Source organism: Haliotis rufescens, unplaced genomic scaffold, assembly GCF_023055435.1.
Source record: "Haliotis rufescens isolate VD_foot unplaced genomic scaffold, xgHalRufe1.0.p SCAF_126, whole genome shotgun sequence".
In the NCBI taxonomy this organism is placed as follows: Eukaryota; Metazoa; Mollusca; class Gastropoda; order Lepetellida; family Haliotidae; genus Haliotis; species Haliotis rufescens.
In genome coordinates, this window is record NW_025963809.1 from 154,013 (window position 1) to 175,414 (window position 21,402).

At 41.7% G+C, this 21,402-nt stretch overlaps 1 protein-coding gene across 3 annotated transcripts; it reads right to left on the reverse strand.

Moving 5' to 3' along the window:
* Window positions 1–1,737: 1,737 nt before the first annotated feature.
* On the reverse strand, window positions 1,738–20,722 carry LOC124148348 (bifunctional endo-1,4-beta-xylanase XylA-like). 3 transcript variants are annotated; one of them, XM_046519393.2, is made up of 5 exons: window positions 20,523–20,721; window positions 17,833–18,130; window positions 16,565–16,830; window positions 13,783–13,840; window positions 1,738–3,703 (listed from the first exon to the last, which is right to left on the reverse strand). In XM_046519393.2, exons 1-4 carry the CDS (start codon window positions 20,578–20,580, stop codon window positions 13,809–13,811), a joined length of 654 nt encoding a protein of 217 aa, XP_046375349.2. In that variant the 5' UTR covers window positions 20,581–20,721; the 3' UTR covers window positions 1,738–3,703; window positions 13,783–13,808. The 3 variants fall into 3 exon arrangements, with proteins under 3 accessions (XP_046375349.2, XP_046375348.2, XP_046375350.2); XM_046519392.2 differs by having other exon boundaries at window positions 13,770–13,840; XM_046519394.2 differs by lacking the exon at window positions 13,783–13,840 and having other exon boundaries at window positions 20,523–20,722.
* Window positions 20,723–21,402: the final 680 nt, after the last annotated feature.

Genomic DNA, 21,402 nt, shown 5'->3' on the forward strand with positions numbered 1-21,402 from the left:
CAGTTTATCACCCAACAGCTGCGTGGCTCTGGATGATTGGAACGAAGCATGAAGGGTCATGAACATTTTGGCTCATGCACTTTCATGTCCTAAGTGACAAGGTTTTCCTGCAGCTACACTCACCTACCCTCAGATGAGTCAGGGTGAAGCATGAAGAGTCATGAACTTTCATGTCTTAAGTGACAAGGTTTTCCTACAGCTACACTCACCTACCCTCAGATGAGTCAGGGTGAACTTCGTTTATGTGACTTTTAGATGAGTCTTGTGTCCATTGCCAGATGTTGGAATTCAATTAGAGCATTTAAGACCTGTTTGGGGACATTTGTTATATAAGTATATTCAGAGATGTGAGACACTCCCATCCTAGCCCAGTGCTGTCAGGACGTGTTTTGTATGTTTTTATTTTACCAGGAGTGAATGTTGAGTTCTACCATGACAGCAGAGACCGGGCATGTGAAAGCCAGACCATGTAATTTTTTAGGCTAGGATTTTTTGAAGCAACATGATGTCTTTTAAGTTTCTGACTAAGGACATCCGAACTCCCAAACTTTAACATGGACTTACGATAGTGATAGCGCTAAGACGCTCGTAACTCCCAATCTTTAACATAGACTTACGACAGTCACAGCACTGAGATGCTTTGTGGAATGGGTGTCAGGCCCCTGGAATGTTGAGAGTTCACAGATTCCAGAGGGTGAGAGTTTTGTTCCTCCCTCACTTTGATTAACAATCATGAGATTGCCAACCCCACCTACCTGAATTCCAAATACTAATTAACCCGAATCTCAAAAGCGCTGCGAAAAAGTTGTGATTTAAATTAAGCTACTGCAAAATTATAAAAAAATAAATGTAAGGACATTATTTATTCTTTTAAATGTTGAATCTGTGTATCAAATACAATTTTATTTAGATCCCGCGTAACCCTGAGTCCCAAATACCCTCTGAATAGACTCCTGAATCCTGGGTACCTAAAAGTGAGTTGGCAGCCTCAATCTTGTCGAGTCATCCACACCTGATTCATTAGATAATGCTTAGTCTTTGATGTCTTGACAGGTCTTTCAAGGACAATTTCCTCCTAAATGTATATAATATACTGAATGTTTTGCCAATAGTTTTAATTCAGTGAAGAATGTCATCCTAGACTTGGCAACCCCCAGGCTTCGCTATGGTTCCTGTTGCCATGGTAATGGTTAGCTCCAGGAACGTCACTGAATGTCGTGCGTGTATGTATGGAATATCAATAAACATATAACAGTGATGATGATTGGTGTTGTGTTTTATCCATTCATATAATTGTCACCCTATTTTGCCTTTTACGCCCAAATAAGTCTGTTTTGCCAGATAATCGAGTGATTATTCTCTGGAGTTGATGTTTTATATATTTCCTCTGAAGTCCCAGGGGGCACGGGTGGCCCAGTCGTCTAAGGCACCGCAATTTGTTGTGCAGAGTTGTGTCCCTTGGGCAGGCCAGAAACCAGTGATTGTGGGTTCGAAGTCCGGTTCGCCCCGATTATGTTACTAGGTTTGTCAGAACCATACCCGTGCCCGTGGGTTTCAAAGAAGTAGTTTACTCCTCCCACATTTGGCTGACATGCTGTGATATAACTGGAATTTATCCATTCATATAATGTTCACTGTTATTTTTCCGTTTACACTCAATGAAATCTGTTTGGGCGGATAATTAAGACCGGTTATTTTCTGTTAATGATTTCTATACTACCATAAAAAAAAGTAGGGTACATTTAAACGTATTTATTCAAATTGATTGTGACTAATAATGGTACAAACATTGGTACAACCAGGATACAATACAGTGGTAACGTCCGGGGGTGTATACAATACTTCAACATACATACTGATACAATTAGGAACTGTTCTGTAAATGATCGTAGAAATAACATCTGGCCTGGTGCTGGTGCTGGTGCTGGTGATAGGGAAAATACTCAACACCTAACTATGGTTAAAGTCAACGTAAGACATCATTCTAAGTAAGGGAATAGAAATAAGAGATCCTAAGAGATAGGAAGGGCAAAAAAGAGTCGTTTCTTGCAGTTGAGAAAGTGGCAAAGAGTCTGGTAGAGAGGAAGGAGAGAAAAAAAGAGTCATTTCTTGCAGATAAGAAAGCGGCAAAGAGTCGTTTCTTGCAGAGAGGAAGGAAAAAATTTGTTTTGGCAGATAAGAAAGCGGCATAAGTCGTTTCTAGCAGATGAGAAAGCGACAATGAGTTGTTTTTGGCAGATAAAGCGGCAAAGAGTCGTTTCTGGGAGAGAGGAAGGAGAAAAAAAGAGTTGTTTCTGGCAGACAGAGAAGCAGGTAAAAGACGTTTCTAAGAGATAGGAAGGGCAAAAAAGAGTCGTTTCTGGCAGATTGGAAAGTGGGTAACAGACGTTTCTGAGAGATAGGAAGGAAAAAGAAGTCATTTCCTGCAGAAAGAAAGAGTCCGCTTAGCATATAAGAAGTTGAAAGAAAATTGTTGTGGTAATTTGAAAATGAAAGAAAAAAGACGTTTCTTATTAATTTGGAAGAAAATAGTCGTTTTGTGCCAGTTGCTGGTGGCTCCAAAAAGGTTTCTGACAGATTGGTATTCAAAGAAAAGTGGCTCAGAATATCGGCTACGATCACCCTCAGAACAAGGGTTAAGACATTACCAGATACAAAAGGTATAGGTTAGGGATTAAGGTACCAATATTGAAAGAGAAGAGTTGTTTCTGGCAGACAGAGAAGCGGAAAGAGACGCATCTGGTGGATAGAAAGGGGAAGAGAAGTTGTTTCTGTCCAAGAAACAAGCGGCAAAGAGTCATTTCTCGGAGAGAGAAAGGATAAAATAAGAGTCGTTTCTGGCAGACCAAGAAGCGTGTAACAGCCGTTTCTGGCAGACCAAGAAGCGCGTAACAGCCGTTTCTGGCAGACCGAGAAGCGGGTAACAGGCGTTTCTGGGAGATAGGAAGGGCAAAAAAAAGAGTCGTTTCTGGCAGATAAGAAAGCGGCAAAGAGTCGTTTCTGGCAGATCAGAAAGCGGCAAAGAGTCGTTTCTGGCAGATAAGAAAGAGACAAAAAGTCGTTTCTGGGAGAGAGAAAGGACAAAAAGAGTCGTTTCTGGCAGATAAGAAAGCGGCAAAAAGTCGTTTCTGGCAGATGAGAAAGCGACAAAGTGTGGTTTCTTGGAGAGAGGAAGGAGAAAAAAAGAGTCGTTTCTGGCAGATAAAAAAGCGGCAAAGAGTCGTTTCTGGGAGAGAGGAAGGAGAAAAAAGTCATTTCTATCAGTCAGAGAAGCAGGTAAAAAACGTTTCTGGGAGATAGGAAGGTCAAAAAGAGTCGTTTCTGGCAGACAGGAAAGTGGGTAACAGACGTTTCTGGGAGATAGGAAGGAAAAAGAAGTCATTTCTGGCAGAAACAAAAAGTCAGTTTAGCCATTAAGAAGTTGAAAGAAAATTGTTGTTATAAATTGAAAATGAAAGAAAAGAGTCGTTTCTTATTAATTTGGAAGAAAATAGTCGTTTTGTGCCAGTTGCTGACAGATTGGTAGTCAAAGAAAAGTGGCTCAGAATATAGGCTACGATCACCCTCAGAACATTGTCCACGGCTAAGTCTGCTGGCTGATGCCCGAATGTTATCCAGTACATGGTATGGTTGTAGTGACACTGACGTGCTGCACGGTGGTGACGGGTGCCCTGTACCTACGTCTCCCACAGCGGCGTCAATTCTGAAAGAAAGAAGGAGCAGTGAGGACGAGTCTTCATGTGAATCTCGCGTCGTGTTTGACTAAGGTTAAGGGGAAACACATTGACAAAACAATGCATATGAATAACTAAAACACGACATTATGTATGCTATATGCACTTGTTTAAATACTGGAGTTCAGACCATGTGGCAATGAGGCGAGTGAGTGAGTGAGTGAGTGAGTGAGTGAAATATCCAGCCCAGTCTATTAACAGCCAATCAGGAAACAATTGTCCGTTAGTGGGCGCGGCCCATTCTTTTCGGCTTATAGAAACATAAACACAAAATGTATTCCTTAGTTAGTCTATCTTATACCACGGAATCACTAGCAATGTATTTATTTAAGAAAAGACTTGGAGCTATAAACCTAAAACCGGCGTGCATACTGCGTAATCCGCCCAGCTAAAAGTGGACGCCGGTTTTGCGTTCATAACTCCATACATTCTAAAAACATTGTGAAGTCAGTTCGTATAAAAACTTACGTCAACAGTAGGAACATCACAGACTGCATCATGAACACACAATGTGGCAACAATACAAAATCAGCGCCATCGATCAGTGCAATAATGCAACACAAACCCCGCCCATTCTAAAATCAGCCAATCAGGAAACAGTTATCCGGTGATGGGCGTGGCCCCTAAAACAAATAGGCGAAACACAATACAAAATCAGCGCCATCGTTCAACGCAATAATGCAACACAAACCCCGCCCATTCTTATATCAGCCAATTAAGGAAACAGTTATCCGGTGATGGGCGTGGCCCCTAAACAAATAGGTGCAAAACAATTGCTTGGTTAGCCAATCAAATGCCACATAATCACTTCCACTTGATCAAGTTTTGTCATATATTATTCAGTATCTCAGATACCTTCATTTCATATGCATTTCTTGCCACAGGTTGGTTGGTGTGTTGTTTTACGCCGCACTCAGCAATATTCCAGCTATATGACGGCGATCTGTAAATAATCGAGTCTGGACCAGACAATCCAGTGATTGACATCATGAACATCGATCCACGCAATTGGGATCGATGACATGCATCAACCAAGTCAGCGTGCCTGACCACCCGATCCCGTTAGTCGCCTTTTACGACAAGCATAGTCGCCTTTTACGGCAAGCATGGGTTGCTGAAGACCTGTTCTACCTTAAAGCACCACTGCAAGTTGTAAGAGCAATAGCTCTTATTAGTTTGCCTTTGCCATGCTTGAAACATGAATTAAAGGCTATGTGCATAGTTTAGAAAGACAAGGTCTACAACTTTGTTAAACAAGCCCCGATCAATTCCACTTACCCGTATTCGACCCAATAAACGCCCAGGGCGCTTAAAAAAGACAGAAGGGGTGGGCACTTATTGGGACCAATTCAGAGTCAAATTGGCATAAATTCATCAGTAAGCCTTACCGTATTTTCTTGAGAATAGTGCGCAATTTTTTCCCCAAAAAAACACAGCTGTGTAGAAAGGGGTGCGCATTATACACGAATTAATGAGTTTTTTCCCCCATGGAAAGACATTACTGTGAGCACGTAACACCGGAAATACCATGTCAACAAATCCATACTGAAGTTCGCAAATTATTCATGTACTTACACTGTCTGGCTATAAAAAGTGTTCTTTGTATATCTGGACTTTTGTTTGTAACTTATTTCATTAATTTTATTCAAAATTCCTTTTAATATTGTTTTAATTAATTTCGGCGAAATCGTGTGTGAAGTGATCGGAAGATCGCACAACTCACCGTTATTCACAGCAATCACGGTCAGATTACCGCTATTGACGCCTTGAAACGAACTTTAGTTGACAGAGAATGGATACATATATCATAAATGCCATACTTTGATTCGTTAAAAGTCATATTTGTTTTTGTTGGACGATTCTATGTCAACACGTAATTCTCGCGATGACGCGATCACGTGCACGGGAGCCTTGACGGTGACTGGTCAGACTGGTTCCATGTAAAAAATGATACCCGGCAATAGTAGGCCAAGAGATAGCATGGAATTTATTTACCTCAGAGGTCCAAAAGGTTTGAAATGTAGATCATGAAGAAGATTGAGTATATTTTCGAGAAATCAATTTCTTACAAATTGTATCTTGACCATTTCCTCACAGTATGCCATTAAAGGCATGACTCAGCAATTTTTTTTAGCGCACATGTGATTAAGGAAAATGCGAAAAGTTTAATAAAAATTGAAAATGACTAAAGTTATTTGGGTATTGAAGTGAAGGTATGAGCATATACTTTATAAAAGAACACAATATTGCACCCACTATATCAAAATGTCTTATCTGTGATAGGAAATATCATAATATTTATGATTTTGTTTGCAAAGTACCATCTTTTGTTTCTTCTTACTCCTGTAATATGAGGTTTTAATTATCTCAGTAATTTTGCTTTACAAGCCCAACATTATAGAAACAATATTATTCATTTTCAATACTTTCAAATGATTATTCATGAAGATTCAGAGTTTTATTCAAAGGAGTCAGGATGATTTATTTTTGGTAAAGGGAGATAACTCCATCCTAAAATCATAAACTGTGACAATTCAGACAGTTCAAGTACAATTAATGTAATAAAAAGGACCAGATTTGAATAGAGTTAATCAATTAACCTTTCTAATGAAGTTTTAGTATATAATTTCAATCAAGTGCAATGACTGGTCCCTGATGCCAAGATGGCCGCCATGCTGGAAGCATTGTAGACAGCAGGATGGAAAAGGTGAGTTGTTGTAAATACCCTTATCAGTATCTTTTACACTGTTTGTCATAAGTTGTGTAATGATCCACAGAATATATTATCACCAGTTCAACAGTATAAAGTCTTGTGATTAGTAATAAAGCTCCTGCAAAAAGTTAAGGCTATCAAGGGAGACTACTCTTAATTTCAAGTATTTCCAGGGAGCAGTTGTTGTATTAGTTTGGGGCTATTCAAGTTTGATTAATCATTTATAAAGCTATTTGTTTGTTTTTTAGATGATGTGTAGTAGCAACACCATTCATTGACTGCAGAGGCACTAAAATATGAAGAATGGATGATCAAAATCTCAAATGTATTCTGCATCTGGGTCAACATTCAAAAGAACCAGTCAAAAAGTTTGACAGTGAGTCATGGCAACAAATACAAAATGCTGCCAAACTTCGTCTGAACAAGTATTCTTCATCAAAATACCATAAAGCATGTGAATATGTGAGAACTCTAGATGCCATTGAACTGTCCTATGGATATCATATCAACTGCTACAAAAATTTCACAGCTATTCCAAAAGAGAAAACTGAGCACCAAAGAAATGCATCTGTTTTACTACGTTCAAAATTGCCTGGTATTGCTTGTACTTCCTCTGGGGTATTTGAAAATGTGTGCATTTTCTGCAAAGCTGTTTCAAAGCGTGTTGGGAATCATAGAGAAACACTTGGAAGATGTGAGAGTTTTGATGCTGAAGAAAAAATAAAATCTGCTGCTGAAACCCTGTGTGACCAAGCGCTACTTGCTCAGATTTGTGACGTAGATTTCATATCGAAGGAAGTAAAATATCACCATTCTTGTCGTAGGCTTTACCTCAAAAGAGCAGAAAATATATCCATCAATCATGGAGCATCTATGGAGCACTCTGACAACAGCAAAGAAAACCTGAGCAATGCACATGAGACAGCCTTCAAGACATTGTCACTCTATGTTGAACAAGAAATTATTGTTAAAAATGGCGCTGAATACCTCACATCTCTGCATAAACAATATGTGACATCCCTTGGGAGTGAATCTAAATACAGTGCACAGAAGGTGGAAGCTAAATTGCTGAACAAGTACAAGAATGAAATAAAGAGTACCAAATCCTCCAACAGAAAAGGAAAAGTAATTTTTTCTTCAAGTCTATCAAATGAAGATGCGGTCCTGTACGCTGAGGCACAAGCAAATTCCAATTCTGCACGTGTAGTGGACGCAGCTTTTATTCTGAGGCAGGAAATAATCAGGATGAGAGATGAGTCAAAGGATCTACCATTGCCCTTGTCAGCACAAGTTATAGGAAAGGGTAATGGCCAACCCTCCAGTGATTTAATGCGATTCTTTAGAACATTGTATACAGGCTCTCCAAGGCCCAAAGATCCACCTAGTGTCAAGGCTGAGAGATGCATCAGGTCATCAGCAGATGACGTTCTCTACAATACTTCAAATGGAACTATCAAACCAGGTAAACATCTAAATCTTGCACTTGGGCTTAAAAGTATCACTGGCAGCAGGAAAGTCATTGAGATTTTGAATCATTTTGGACACTGTGTAGGGTATCACATGGCTGAAATGTTGGAAACGGAGATGGCAACATCTGTATCACAAACTGAATCACCACTTCCAGATGGTCTCCTTCACTCACCTGGACTTCACACTGGCACAGCATGGGACAATTATGATGAGAACACAGAAACTCTGTCAGGTGCTGGGACACTTCATGACACAGTCGGTATATGCTACCAGGATATTCCAACAGCCCCAGTTACACCTGAAGATGTTCCAACACATACATCTTTTAAAGCAGGAAGAAGAAAGAGATCATTCCAAGGAGAACAATCTTACATCCAGCCATACATGAAGAAGCCTAGGATTCAAAGGTTTGAGTATCCATTATCTGAAGATGAGGAGCCTGCAAATTATGTACACTTCAGACACATGGACATGCTCTGGATGATGGGTTATTCGTGGAATCAGCAAACCCCAATGTGGATCGGATGGAATGCACGATGGTCTGAGGACTATCTACCACAACAAAAAATTGGGTATTTGAAAAACATAACAGAGCCACCAACACAACTGAATGTGGTTGCTAAAACACTGAGGATATCTCAAGAAGTTGCAAAAGCCTGTGGGGAAAACATGGCACTTGCCACTTATGATTTGGCTGTAGCCAAACTTGCATTGCAGATACAGGCACAAGAAAAACCCACCTATGACAACGTGTTCATTTGCTTTGGAGCTTTCCATATATCTATGACTTTTTTTGCTTGTTTGGGATACCTCCTGGATGGATCTGGGGGACCATACCTCTTGACTGAGACTGGTGTCCTTGCTGGTGGATCCCTCAAGGGATTTATCAGTGGTAGACATTACAATAGATGCAAACGCCTTCATCCAATACTAGCCCTCACGTTCTGGAAACTACATTTTCAGTCCTTCCTTGACAAGCACCCTGGAATTGTTGATGATGACATGAAGCAACTGGTGAGTGAAGTCGGCGTCAATCCAACATCAGAGTCTGTCAAACTGGCTTTAGAAAAGAATGCAATTCAAAGAATCCTTGACACATATGATGCCTATTCAGAGGAGACCAGGAATGGGGCTCATGGGAAAACTGCTCAGTTCTGGATCATCTATATCGATCTTGTAAACCTCTATCTGATGTTTAGCAGGGCCTGCAGGACGTGTGACTTCAACCTTTTTGTGTACTGCCTTGGACGGATGTGTCCAACTTTCTTTGCTATTAATCGTCCAAATTATTCAAGATGGATGACCTTGTATCACTTGAATCTACTGAACATACATATCACACACCCGGGAGCAAAAGAGATGCTAGAAAATGGAGGACTTTCAATAAAGAGAAGCACAAATTCATTCTCCAGAGTACCAGTTGATATGGCACTTGAGCAAACTGTCAATGCTGATGCGGCTTCAAGGATGACAGGAATTTCTTCGTTCATACAATCAGAGTCTGCTCGCACAAGATGGATGATAACTCGCTCTTTAAGAAGCGCAGTTGTGTCAGGTCTTCTTGAGATGGCTGGCCTTGACAGAAAAGATGAAACTTCTCGTGAGCAAAGGCTATGTCGGGTTGTGAGAGATCACCAGGATGTTGAGAAACTTCTCAATGCAATAGAAAATAGTTTGAATCCTTTCAGTGAAGCATGTCCCAACTCCAACCTCTATTGTATCAGTTCCGGAAAGGCTGTACGAGATGAAATAGCCAATGATCTTGTTTCTGTGCTACAGAAAGGAGAAGAGTGGTACAAGCAATTTCAAGATGGCTGTTTCAGTGATGCTTGTCGGTTTGAAAAACCTATTCCCAGACGTAAAGTAAAAAATTTTGCTGCTGAAGCTGTTAAACTTTCATGCACAGCCAAAGATAAGAAGGTAAATGAGCTGAAATGCACAAGTGATCTGTTTGGAAGACTACTGTACCTAGCTACAACCTTAAACATCAACCTGCAAGAAGTCTTTCAATATCCCTTGACTCCAGTACCTCTTTGCCTTGCCCACATAGACGGCTCTCTCAACAAGACTGACAAATCAAGGCTTCTGTACTGTCTTGAAAAGAAGGTCGAGGATCACTCACAAGCTGTCACTCTTGATGTATGCATTGTTGATGGGATGTTCTTTGTACAGTCTCTCACGAATGTACCTCTAAGGTACAAGGATATTGCCCAAACAATGCTTATTGCGCTCTGTCGAATGGCCAAACGTGTTGAGTTTGTGTGTGATACATACAAGAGTCCATCCATTAAGGATACTGAACGGCAGATGCGTGGTCCGACTGAATTTGAAGCCTTAGTGACAGGTCCTCTCCAGATTAGACCAAAAGAATTCCATCAAGCATTGAGGTCTCCAACGTTCAAATCATCGCTCCTGAGGTTTCTTGTAGAAGAATGGGCAAAAGATGAATATAATTCAATATTGTCAGGACATGAACTGTATGTTGCCATCGACAGTGTGTGCTATGTTTTCACAGCCTACAGTGGGCAAGTTGTCAGATCACTTGTTTCCCATCTACAGTCTGGCCACGAAGAAGCAGATACAAGATTGATATTTCATGCATGCAGTACCAGCAGTGACTTAGAATCGCCAAGGATTTCAGTCAGAGCATCTGACGTCATGGTCCTTCTACTGCACCATCTGAAACGAATGAATGGTTCTCAGGTATGGATGGACATGGGAAATAGTAGTAAGAACACCAGACGCTACATTGATGTCAATGCAGTAGCTTCAGCTATTGGGGAGGATATCTGTGAGGCTCTTCCTTCTTTCCATGCATTCACAGGTTGTGACTACACTGCAGCATTTGCCAGAAAAGGAAAATGTCGTCCATTTCATATGTTGGAGACATCAGATGTATTTCAACAAGCTTTTTCTAATTTGGGAAGCCAAGACGAAATCACAGAGGAAGTTGTCAACATTATCGAGCACTTTGTTTGCATAATGTACAATAAAGGTGACATTTCAGATGTCAACGAGGCCCGTTATTGTATCTTCAAGGACAAATATGCACCTCGTTGTAAATCAGGACCACTTGATAACGTTAAAGGCTGTGATCCATGTGCCTTTCCCCCTTCGAAGAGTGTACTGCTTCAAAAACTGAACCGTGTTCACTATGTATCATCTATCTGGAAGAACGCTCATACTGCAACACCTGCATTAAGGTCTCCGGATGAACATGGTTGGAAATTGGTGGATGGCTCATATTCAGTCATCTGGTATAGCGGAGACCAAATGCCAACCTCAATACACAGGAAGCTTGATACTTTCTCCTCAGATGACTCTGATGAAGATGAGTTTTCCAATCTGTCTGATGATGACACAGATAACGAGAGCAGTGACTCGGACATTCATTGACGAACATGAACAAAGACATACTGAAAATTGTTGTGTGCAGGATAAACAGTGATATCATTCAAGAAAATTGTGAGATATACCACTAACTGGTGAAATTTGAAAGACGTTTTAAGAACTTGAATCAAATTTTACATTCTACTCACGAATGATAGCTACAATAGAAAATTTTGAAGGAGGAGTTATCTCCCTTTGGTGTATTTAAAATACTATAGAGTATTATAAAAGTAGCACTAGTTTACGTTTTTGCCAGAAAATGAAAAGCCTTTGCAGTGTTTTATACTGGCTATGCCCCATTCTAACAAAATTGACATAAGTTTCATGAATTTGGGGAATAGTTTCGTTATGAATCCAATCAAAAGTTGAAGTGTACAAAAAATTAACTCAAATTGCCATTTTGACTGTAAAAAAAAAATATAAATTAAATACAATTTGTCAGTTTTTTGTTTTCATAATAAAATATCATCTTTCAAGATTTGATTTAACATAGAATTTGACAACTATAGGTAACACATACATATCCTGATCATCTCTGAAAACATACTGTCACCTTCAGGAAAAAGTGCTGAGTCATGCCTTTAACGCCCCCTACTGGCAAAATGGTCAAGACGTATTTTGTAAGAAATATGTTTTTGAATAGCCCAGACATAATGCAAATGTTACAAGTATTCAAACCATATGGACCTTTCGGGGTAAATAAACATACCCTATCTCTTGGACTATAGCGATCAGCTGCTTCGCTTAGGGTTATTATTATTTTAAATATGTTTAGTAAAAGCTGCATCTAAATTAACCAGATATTGGAATATATTATTCCTGAAAAAAAAATAGTTTCAGATACAATTTTTGCCGATCCTTGCATTTAAAATCCTGTAAAGTTGTGTCTTGACCGAATGACCGGTAGATTCCAAGAAAACGTGTTGGGGGAGGGGCGCTTAATGGGTCGAATACGGTAGTTGAACTCATATTGTTGATGTCATCTGTGGGACGCCTACCGAGGTCACCGATCAGCTGTACAAGTTTTCTCGCTATTCAGACACAAGGGATAAGAACTGTATTGCATTTGACCCAAATTCCTAACGTTCGTGACAATTTCTTTTTTTAATTCATAATGTATTTTCGTTCTGATCTTCATGATCATGAAAAGCGCCATTGAAGCAGACTGCAACTCAAGATATCTTCAATTCGATTCAAGCTATCTTCAATTCAATTCAAGATATCTTTAAAACAATTGAAGATATCTGTAATTCTGTAATAAATGTGAAAACGGCTTGCCATACGGACGCTCTACCACAAGACCACGGAGGCGGGAGAGATATGACACCGTTTTAGGAGAAAAGCTACATAGAATGGACGTGAACACTGTGAGAATATCCGGGAAAAACAAACGTCATCATTAGTTATATACGGGTAAATATGTTTGAAGCTTGTACATTCTATTAAAATCGTTTAAGAGTGAGTGAGTGAGTTGGGTTTAACGGCGCTTTTAACAGTATTCCAGTTATATCACGGCGTGTCAGCTTAATGTGGGAGGAAAGCCCGAAGTGATGCAGGTCTCAGACGTTTACCACTTCGGTGAAACCCACGAGCACGGGTATGGTGCTGACAAACCTAGAAACATAACCGGGATTCGAACCCACAATCATAGGTTTCTGGCGTGGCCAAGGGACGCAACTCTGCACAGCGAATCGCGGCGCCTTGGACGACTGGGCCACCCGTGCCCCTTTTAAGAGGCTGTACAAAATGTTGATATCTCATATAAGAAATAAACGACGAGTGGAGTTGTTTAACGTACAATACAACACTGCGGGGAGAATAAACCACTCGGGCAGCGCTGCAGTGTTTTTTTGGGTATGATTAACAACTCCCACCCGTCGTTTATGTCTCCAGTATAACCTTCTTGAAAGTCGGCCAGGTGGCGCGGGACTGACACACTTCGTTTACGAGGGACAGATGGTATGTCAGAGGAAACATTTCTTCACTAATCCCGGGTTAAACACACATAAAGATGAATGTTTAATGATACAGATTCGCATACGATGTTCAAACTAAAAACACTGAAAACGAATTAGTCGCCATAAACAGCAAAGACCTTGTTAGAAACACCACACGAGTTCTAGGAAGCGCACACAAGTCATCTGTAGAAATGGAGCACAACAATAGACTATCTTCACGTAAGTCTGTAAAATAATTCTAGTTCACGTGTTTCTTATACTATTACACATAAAATTGGAGAGAGAGAGAGAGAGAGAGAGAGAGAGAGAGAGAGAGAGAGAGAGATAGAGAGAGAGAGAGAAATAGAGAGGGAGAAAAACAACCCGAAATAAATAAAAAAAGGGAAATAGAAATACTATTAAAGTGATTATGAAAACATGACATCGAAAGATGTTGTGCATTTTATTATTCTGCTGTGCACATTGTTTTAGTTCTGACAGGTGTTAGTTCAATATATTGCATACCTGTCAGTTTTACCTGAGATTGCACCGGATGTGACGTCATCACTTCCACAGCCCATTGCTGTGCTCTATTTCTAAACAGTAAAAGAAACAGGATATTGAACAGGATAACTGTCGGACATGACTGAGATGGAACTACATAGGAATCATAGGAATCATACCAGGTCGGATAAACAAATCACAGGTTTCAAATCAGTGTAACATACCGATGATTCGAGCAACCGCACCACCGCGGTAGGAAGTATGTTTAAGAAAAGACATGATCAAACCCAAGTAACAAACTGACAATCTGCAACTCCAAGAAAATTCTTATCATGTTTGGAAAATTTGAATGTTTGACTGTAAACGTTCGAATATACAAGTTGTTTTCTCTTCAGAAGACTCGGAGAGTCGTCTAAGTATTAGGGACCGACCAGTTGATATTCTGGGTGGTGGTCTGTTGTGGTGTGTGTGTGTGTGTGTGTGTGTGTGTGTGTGTGTGTGTGTGTGTGTGTGTGTGTGTGTGTTTGTGTGTGTGTCCGTGTGTGTATGTGTGTGTGTGTCCGTGTGTGTGTGTGTGTTTGTGTGAGTGTCCGTGTGGTGTGTGTGTGTGTGTGTGTGTGTGTGTGTGTGTGTGCAAAACCAGATATTTTTTTCAATTAAAGCTATGAGACAATTTTTTTCAAGAATTTTCGGGGACAATTTTTTTTATAGACGCCCCTCCCCCACCCCCAAGAATAACAAATGATACATATTGTCAATGGTTACCATGCAAGCGAGTTAAACATATTGATAACAAAGCATTATTTGATTATATGTTTTAGATTTAGGGTTAAGACCAGTACTTACATAATCCCAGTCAACAATATAATCGATGGCACAAGACTAATTACCTTCGCATACAATAGAAAATACCCTTGCCGCTACGAAAGCCTAATTATCCCACTTGCATTGAACAGAATATTTCGAAATTTCGATTTTTGTCTCGTAATGTATAATTATTTACTCGAAACTTTCATTATTTTCTCCTAATTTCAAATATTTTCTCGTAATGTCGATTATTTTCTCGAAATTCCGAGTTTTTCCTCGTTATTTCAAATTTTTGTTCAACACAGAGACATGCCATTTTATGTGAGACAACTATGATAAAATCCGATCGGTTCCAAGTTATTTTTTCAGGTAAACGACAAACCTCAAAATTCACTTATGAACTATTTCCTAACTAAATTCATATCTACACATTATACATTGCGGTATTAATTAATGTTATCAATTACTACTATTTGTGAATTCGGATATTAAAACCAAATATTGATGTGGTATACCAATATTGTTTTCAGTTTTGTATGTATTGTTCGTTTTAAGCCGTAGTCAGGAATGTTCCAGCGTTATCGCGGCGGTGGCGGCCAAACCAGTTTGAGATTCCGAACACACAGTCACCAACCGAGTGTGACCCCCCCCCCCCCCCCCCCACCCCCATCCAGTTTAATCACATCACTTCTTGCTTATTCTCACATACACTTCAGGACATGGTAAAAGTCACAGGCTTGAAACATCTTAATGATTGAAAACCAGAACAACTCACTAGGCAGAACTATGAATATGTTATTTGTTCATCTATTGAAGGGACGCTTGTATTGTAATCGTATGCGATTTACTAAAAGTCTAACTTACAAGTATTATACAGGCGGTTTCTCAGACAGCGTCACCTTGCAATTAAGGATGACCTCTGACATAACGTGTGCGCCACAATGTGGCACTTGACGCCGGCGTCTGGGTGGCAGGTTTATAGGGAAATATTACTTCCATCTGACACAGGTCACATAACATAGATAGCAGTTGGTTTGGTTACCTCGTGAGTGAGTGAGTGAGTGTGTGTGTGTGTGCGTGCGTGCGTGCGTGCGTGCGTGCGTGCGTGTGTGTGTGTGTTTGTTTTCTCCATAATATTAGTCTTTTGCATACTTAATACCTTAGTCTACAGTCTGACAATCCATTTGTGGGCAACACCTCCCCAAGTAGCCTGACAAGCATGTCGGTGGGCGTGGCTTAGACTTACCCCCTACGTCGACACAACACAGTCCCAGTCTGATACGTGTATCGGTGGGCGTGGCTTAGACTTACCCCCTACGTCGACACAACACAGTCCCAGTCTGATACGTGTATCGGTGGGCGTGGCTTAGACTTACCCCCTGCGTCGACACATCACAGACCCATGATGCTCTCGCCTACAGTCTGACACGTGTATCGGTGGGCGTGGATTAGACTCACCCCCTACGTCGACCCAACACAGTCCCAGTCTGACACGTGTATCGGTGGGCGTGGCTTAGACATACCCCCTCCGTCGACACAACACAGTCCCAGTCTGACACGTGTATCGATGGGCGTGGCTTAGACTTACCCCCTGCGTCGACACATCACAGACCAATCATGCTCTCGCCTACAGTCTGACGCGTGCACGGTGGGCGTGGCTTAGACTTACCCCCAGCGTCGACACATCACAGTCCCATGATGCTCTCGCCTACAGTCTGACGCATGCACGGTGGGCGTGGCTTAGACTTATCCCCTGTGTCGACACAACACAGCCCCAGTCTGACACGTGTATCGGTGGGCGTGGCTTAGACTTACCCCCTGTGTCGACACAACACAGCCCCAGTCTGACACGTGTATCGGTGGGCGTGGCTTAGACATACCCCCTGCGTCGACACAACACAGCCCCAGTCTGACACGTGTATCGGTGGGCGTGGCTTAGACATACCCCCTGCGTCGACACAACACAGCCCCAGTCTGACACGTGCACGGTGGGCGTGGCTTAGACTTACCCCCTGCGTCGACACAACACAGTCCCATGCTGCCCTCGCCTACAGTCTGACACGTGTATCGGTAGCTGTACCAGTAGGACGTCCCGCCGTTCTGTGGGCACTGCCTGTACCAGGAGCAGTAGAAGGGACTGCCGTTAGACTGCGTCAAGGGGGCATAGTTGTTTTTACAGATCATCTGGTAATACCAGGCGTTGTTGCCGCTTGACGATCGCCTTGTAGTCGGGGTGTGTGAACTTGTCCTCGTCCTTGACCTTTGCTGATTCTGTCTGAAAAGTTCATTGTTAGATTAACTTAACCAAACATTTCAGTTAATGTAAAGATCCCCGGCTCGTGGCGGTTATTGATGATCAAATAGTCATTCCTGCTGAAACAGGGGGCACGGGTGGCCCAGTCGTCTAAGGCGCCGCGATTCGCTGTGCAGAGTTGCGTCCCTTGGGCACGCCAGAAACCTATGCTTGTGGGTTCGAATCCCGGTTCGCTACGATTATGTTTCTAGGTTTGTCAGCACCATACCCGTGCTCGTGGGTTTCACCGAAGTGGTAAACGTCTTAGACCTGCATCACTTCGGGCTTTCCTCCCACATTAAGCCGGCACGCCGTGATATAACTGGAATACTGTTAAAAGCGGCGTTAAACCCAACTCACTCACTCACTGACTCCTGCTGAAATAATTGCATGGAGATTTTTTTTAAGCAGGACATTATTTCTACACTTAAAAACATCAGACAGACTCTGCAATTAAAAATTAACATATCGTTTTTTAGTTTCAACAAAATCAGTAAATGCGCTATCGTGTGACCGGATGTCTGGTCGATCACTTGATTGTCTGGTTTGTTTACGTGCCGCCGTCGCATGGCAGGAGTACTGCAGGAGTACTGTTGTGTTCGAGAAAGGCGGTGGCTTTGACCTCGCGGGATTGACCTTGAAACTAATACCCTCACTGATCCCTAGTTTCCAAACATAATCAAGAGATCAGCATTAACGCGGTCAGTGATAATTTCTTGTCAAGTATATTTTACAATGTTTGACAACGGCGGCCTGTAAATTTTCGAGTCTGGGCCAGACAATCCAGTGACTGACATTGTGATCAAAGATCCACGCAATTGGGATATGATGACATGTCACCAAACCTGACCACCCGATCCATTTTGTCGCCTCTTACGACAAACAAAGGTGTCTGGGGATCTGTTCATAATTTTTTGTCAAGTATATTTTACAATGTTTGACAACAGCAAAGCCCCCATTTAAACACGTGGTCATGGTATTCACCTGCCCCAGGAGGATCCGCTCCAAGAGTTCCAGCTCTTCCAGGAGTTGTCGCTGCGTCTGTTGTTGGCCCACCTGTTGTCGGAGTTCCAGTAGTCGGAGTTACTAGTCCACGTGTCCACCCCTCGCTTGGCCCCCCACTGGTTCTGGTTGCCATAGTTCCACCCCCAGGTGTCCGTGGACTTGGTGTCCCACCGGCTCCATGGCTCAGGCTCCGTGTTCCAGCTTGACCGACGGCCGTTGTTCCATCCTCCCCAGGACCACGACGACGACGACTTCCGGCGTCCGAGAATCACCGAGTCTGAGTCAAGTTAATTTTTTATTTATATCCAATAAAACATCTACAGATTGTATACTTCCCGGGGAGCTGAGAATGGTTGGTTGGTTGTTTAACGCCGCACTCAGCAATATTCCAGCTATATGACGGCGGTCTGGAAATAATCGAGTCTGGACCGGACAATCCAGTGATTGAAATCATGAGCATCAATCGACGCAATGGGGTAACGATGACATGCATCAAACAATCAGCAAGCCTGACCCCCCGATCCACTTAGTCGCCTGTTACAAGCATGGGTTGCTGAGGATCTATAGTCTTATCCTGAATCGCAACGGAAGAAATCTTCAGAAGGCAATGGCAACTGCGATCAGAACAGTCCATTATTTCAAGGGGAATGAGGTTGAAACATTAATACCTTTAAATAACTTTGAATAAACGTCGGTGTATTACGTGAAATTAGTGTCGTCAGGAAACTCGGAATGTTTGTGTTTTAAGGATAGACCTCGGATATGCCTCGCCATTCTACCCATCCAGAGCCAGACCTGTCCATGACGTGCAGCCAAGGCGAACTGGATGGCCTCCAGCAACACACACGATCATCAGGGAAACGATAACATCACTGCTTACTTTCGATTTCAAAACCAGGTGACCCTTGTTGGACAACGTATAACTCAAGTTAAACTTGGTTGACCAATGTTAACACATGTTAACTGATTTACGCCATACGTCATTAACCTAAGTTGCCCGTACCCTCTGAACCCCTTGAGTACGGTACTCAGTGAACACACAATGCCTTTTTGTGGAAGCCTCGGTGGCTGAGTGGGTTAGATCGCTGACTTTGTGTGCTCGCGATTAGGTGCCTCACTCTGGCAGTGTGGTTTCGAATCCCGGACGGGACTCAACCCAAAAAAGTACGAGAATCTGTACTTTACTCAGAAAGTTTAATCCCAAATATAACATTTGTTGCGGTACTCTGGTTAGCACCCCGGAACTGACGTCATCGATAAAGCTAATTAGTTTAATTTGTTCATTCAATCATGAATAAAAGAAGTTTAATGAATATAATTAACTATGTATTGATAGTATATATGTATTCTTATAAACGTCAGTGAAATTTAACATTCGATTGGTGAGACGAATACTTTAGAGTCAATAATGCAACTTTGATGATGATTTTGAATCTCTGATGTTCCATGCATTATTTGAAGTTTCTTGTCGCTTTACATTAAATAGAAAAGGTAGAATGGCACATAATTCAAGCTAGTGTGTATCTCAATCCTCTGTCAGCCATTTTGTATTTTATCCATAAATTGTAATTTATACGTTCTATTTCGGGCACTGCCCTAAGTTATGCTTGATTAACGCTGGTAAACTCAGTTAGAATCTAGTCAATTATGATTGCTAGAAATGTGCTAACATCGGTTAACTCGTGTAGCCCAAATTTTAAAAATCAAATGCACGTTCGTTTTGTTTTTGTTGTTGTTTAACGCCGCACGCAGCAATATTCCAGCTATATGACGGCGGTCTGTAAATAATCGAGTCTGGACCAGACAATCCTCTGATTGACTTCATGAGCATCGATCAACGCAATTGGGACAGACGCACGTACAGTTTGTTGCCTAGTAATACTTTCGGGAAGTATAGTATAATCAAATGTGTCTGTATACCGGGGTCTATAGGACCTCAAGTAAGGATGGATATCACAGCCAGCTTTAGCTCAGGGTGTACCGAATTTCTAGCACAGCGACAGTATCGTATATCCGATATTCACTTTAACAGAGAATCATATGTGTTTGTTGTATGTGATATTCGCTATAACATACGCCATTTTGTCATTTCCGATGTTGACAGGAAAGTAGTATCGAAAAATAGAAAGACAAGTAGGGTGGTATTAAAACATACTGTCCAACATCACACCAGCACTTCTCGGTCTTAATGCTACATTTCTACAGGAAAAATGCAATGTCTTAAAGAACTTGTTGGAGACAAAGGTGGGTGTGTTGCACATATAAGCTGCGTGAAAAACCCTAAAACATGAACATTTCCCAAAAGTGATTTAATATCTAACGATTCATTTAAGGTCTTGACCAAAAATCATGATATCCACGCAATTAAGATTATTTACCACACAACATCAGAACAGAAGTAATACAAATTTACCTAAAATTTATGATAAAAGTACTGATCTTTTGTATACCGTTAGGTAGCGGAACGATGGCTCAGTGGTTAAAGCGTTGGCTCGTCACTTTGAAGACCCGGGTTCGATTCCCCAATGGCTACAATTTACGAATTGTGGGAACGGTTACAGCTGGGATGTTCGTAAAACGGCGTAAAAAAACATTCGCTCACTCATTTCGTAAATATTTTTAAACATATTGGTAAACAAGTTTTAGGTTAATCAAATAACAGTACTTACCTACTAATGCAAGCGAGCAAGCTAGCAAGATAATATGTTGCATGGGAAACTCCATCATGACAGATTCTCCCCTTGAGGCCCGACTGGCAATTTGTGGCACTTATGGGATGTCAGGCAGAAAGTTCTGCATGTCGGTCACGTGTCACGTGCAGTGGCGAGCACAGTCGACCACAGCCGCCACAGCTCCTGTCATGTACGGTTATGTCACAAGCCTCCACTGGAATCATGCAAGCATGACTGGTATATCATATAAAGGAAGTAATTTTGCTGGTGTATGTTTATGTGTATGTTTCGAGGTGTGTTGTGTTGATTGCACGGGCAGGTTTGACGACCAGGGAGGAGCCCTTTTTGTGTGTCTGAAAAGCCAGGGTTCGTCTAGGGTAAAAGAATGAGTCAGTATGGTTTTACGCCGCTTTTAGCAATATTCCAGCAATATCACGGCGGGGGACACCAGAAATGGGCTTCACACAATGTACCCATGTCGGGAATCGAACCTGGGTCTTCGGCGTGACGAGCGAACGCTTTAACCACTAGGCTACCCGACCGCCCCCGAGGGTAAAAGAACAAGACGATGGTTCTCGGTGCCATCGTGTCGGGTTCAATATGGTCAGTTCTTGGTTAGCGCTGTTACTCACATCAAATCTTTCATGTGAACTAGCTCTTTTAACTCGAATCTAGATTTAGATCAGTATAGGATGGGCATATTCACGTGTTCTTATTGTTCAGACCCGTGAATAGGTCTCTAGCAACCCATGCTTGTCGTAAGGCGACTATGCTTGTCGTAAGAGGCGACTATGCTTGTCGTAAGAGGCGACTATGCTTGTCGTAAGAGGCGACTATGCTTGTCGTAAGAGGCGACTAACGGGATCGGGTGGTCAGG

Coding starts and splice junctions, on each gene's coding strand:
- LOC124148348 (XM_046519393.2), bottom strand. CDS start 20,580: ATGATGGAGTTTCCCATGCAACATATTATCTTGCTAGCTTGCTCGCTT. Junction 18,131..20,522: donor TTGCTCGCTTGCATTAGTAG/GTAAGTACTGTT, acceptor AACTTGACTCAG/ACTCGGTGATTCTCGGACGC. Junction 13,841..16,564: donor GTGTTGTGTCGACGCAGGGG/GTAAGTCTAAGC, acceptor TTTACTGTTTAG/AAATAGAGCACAGCAATGGG.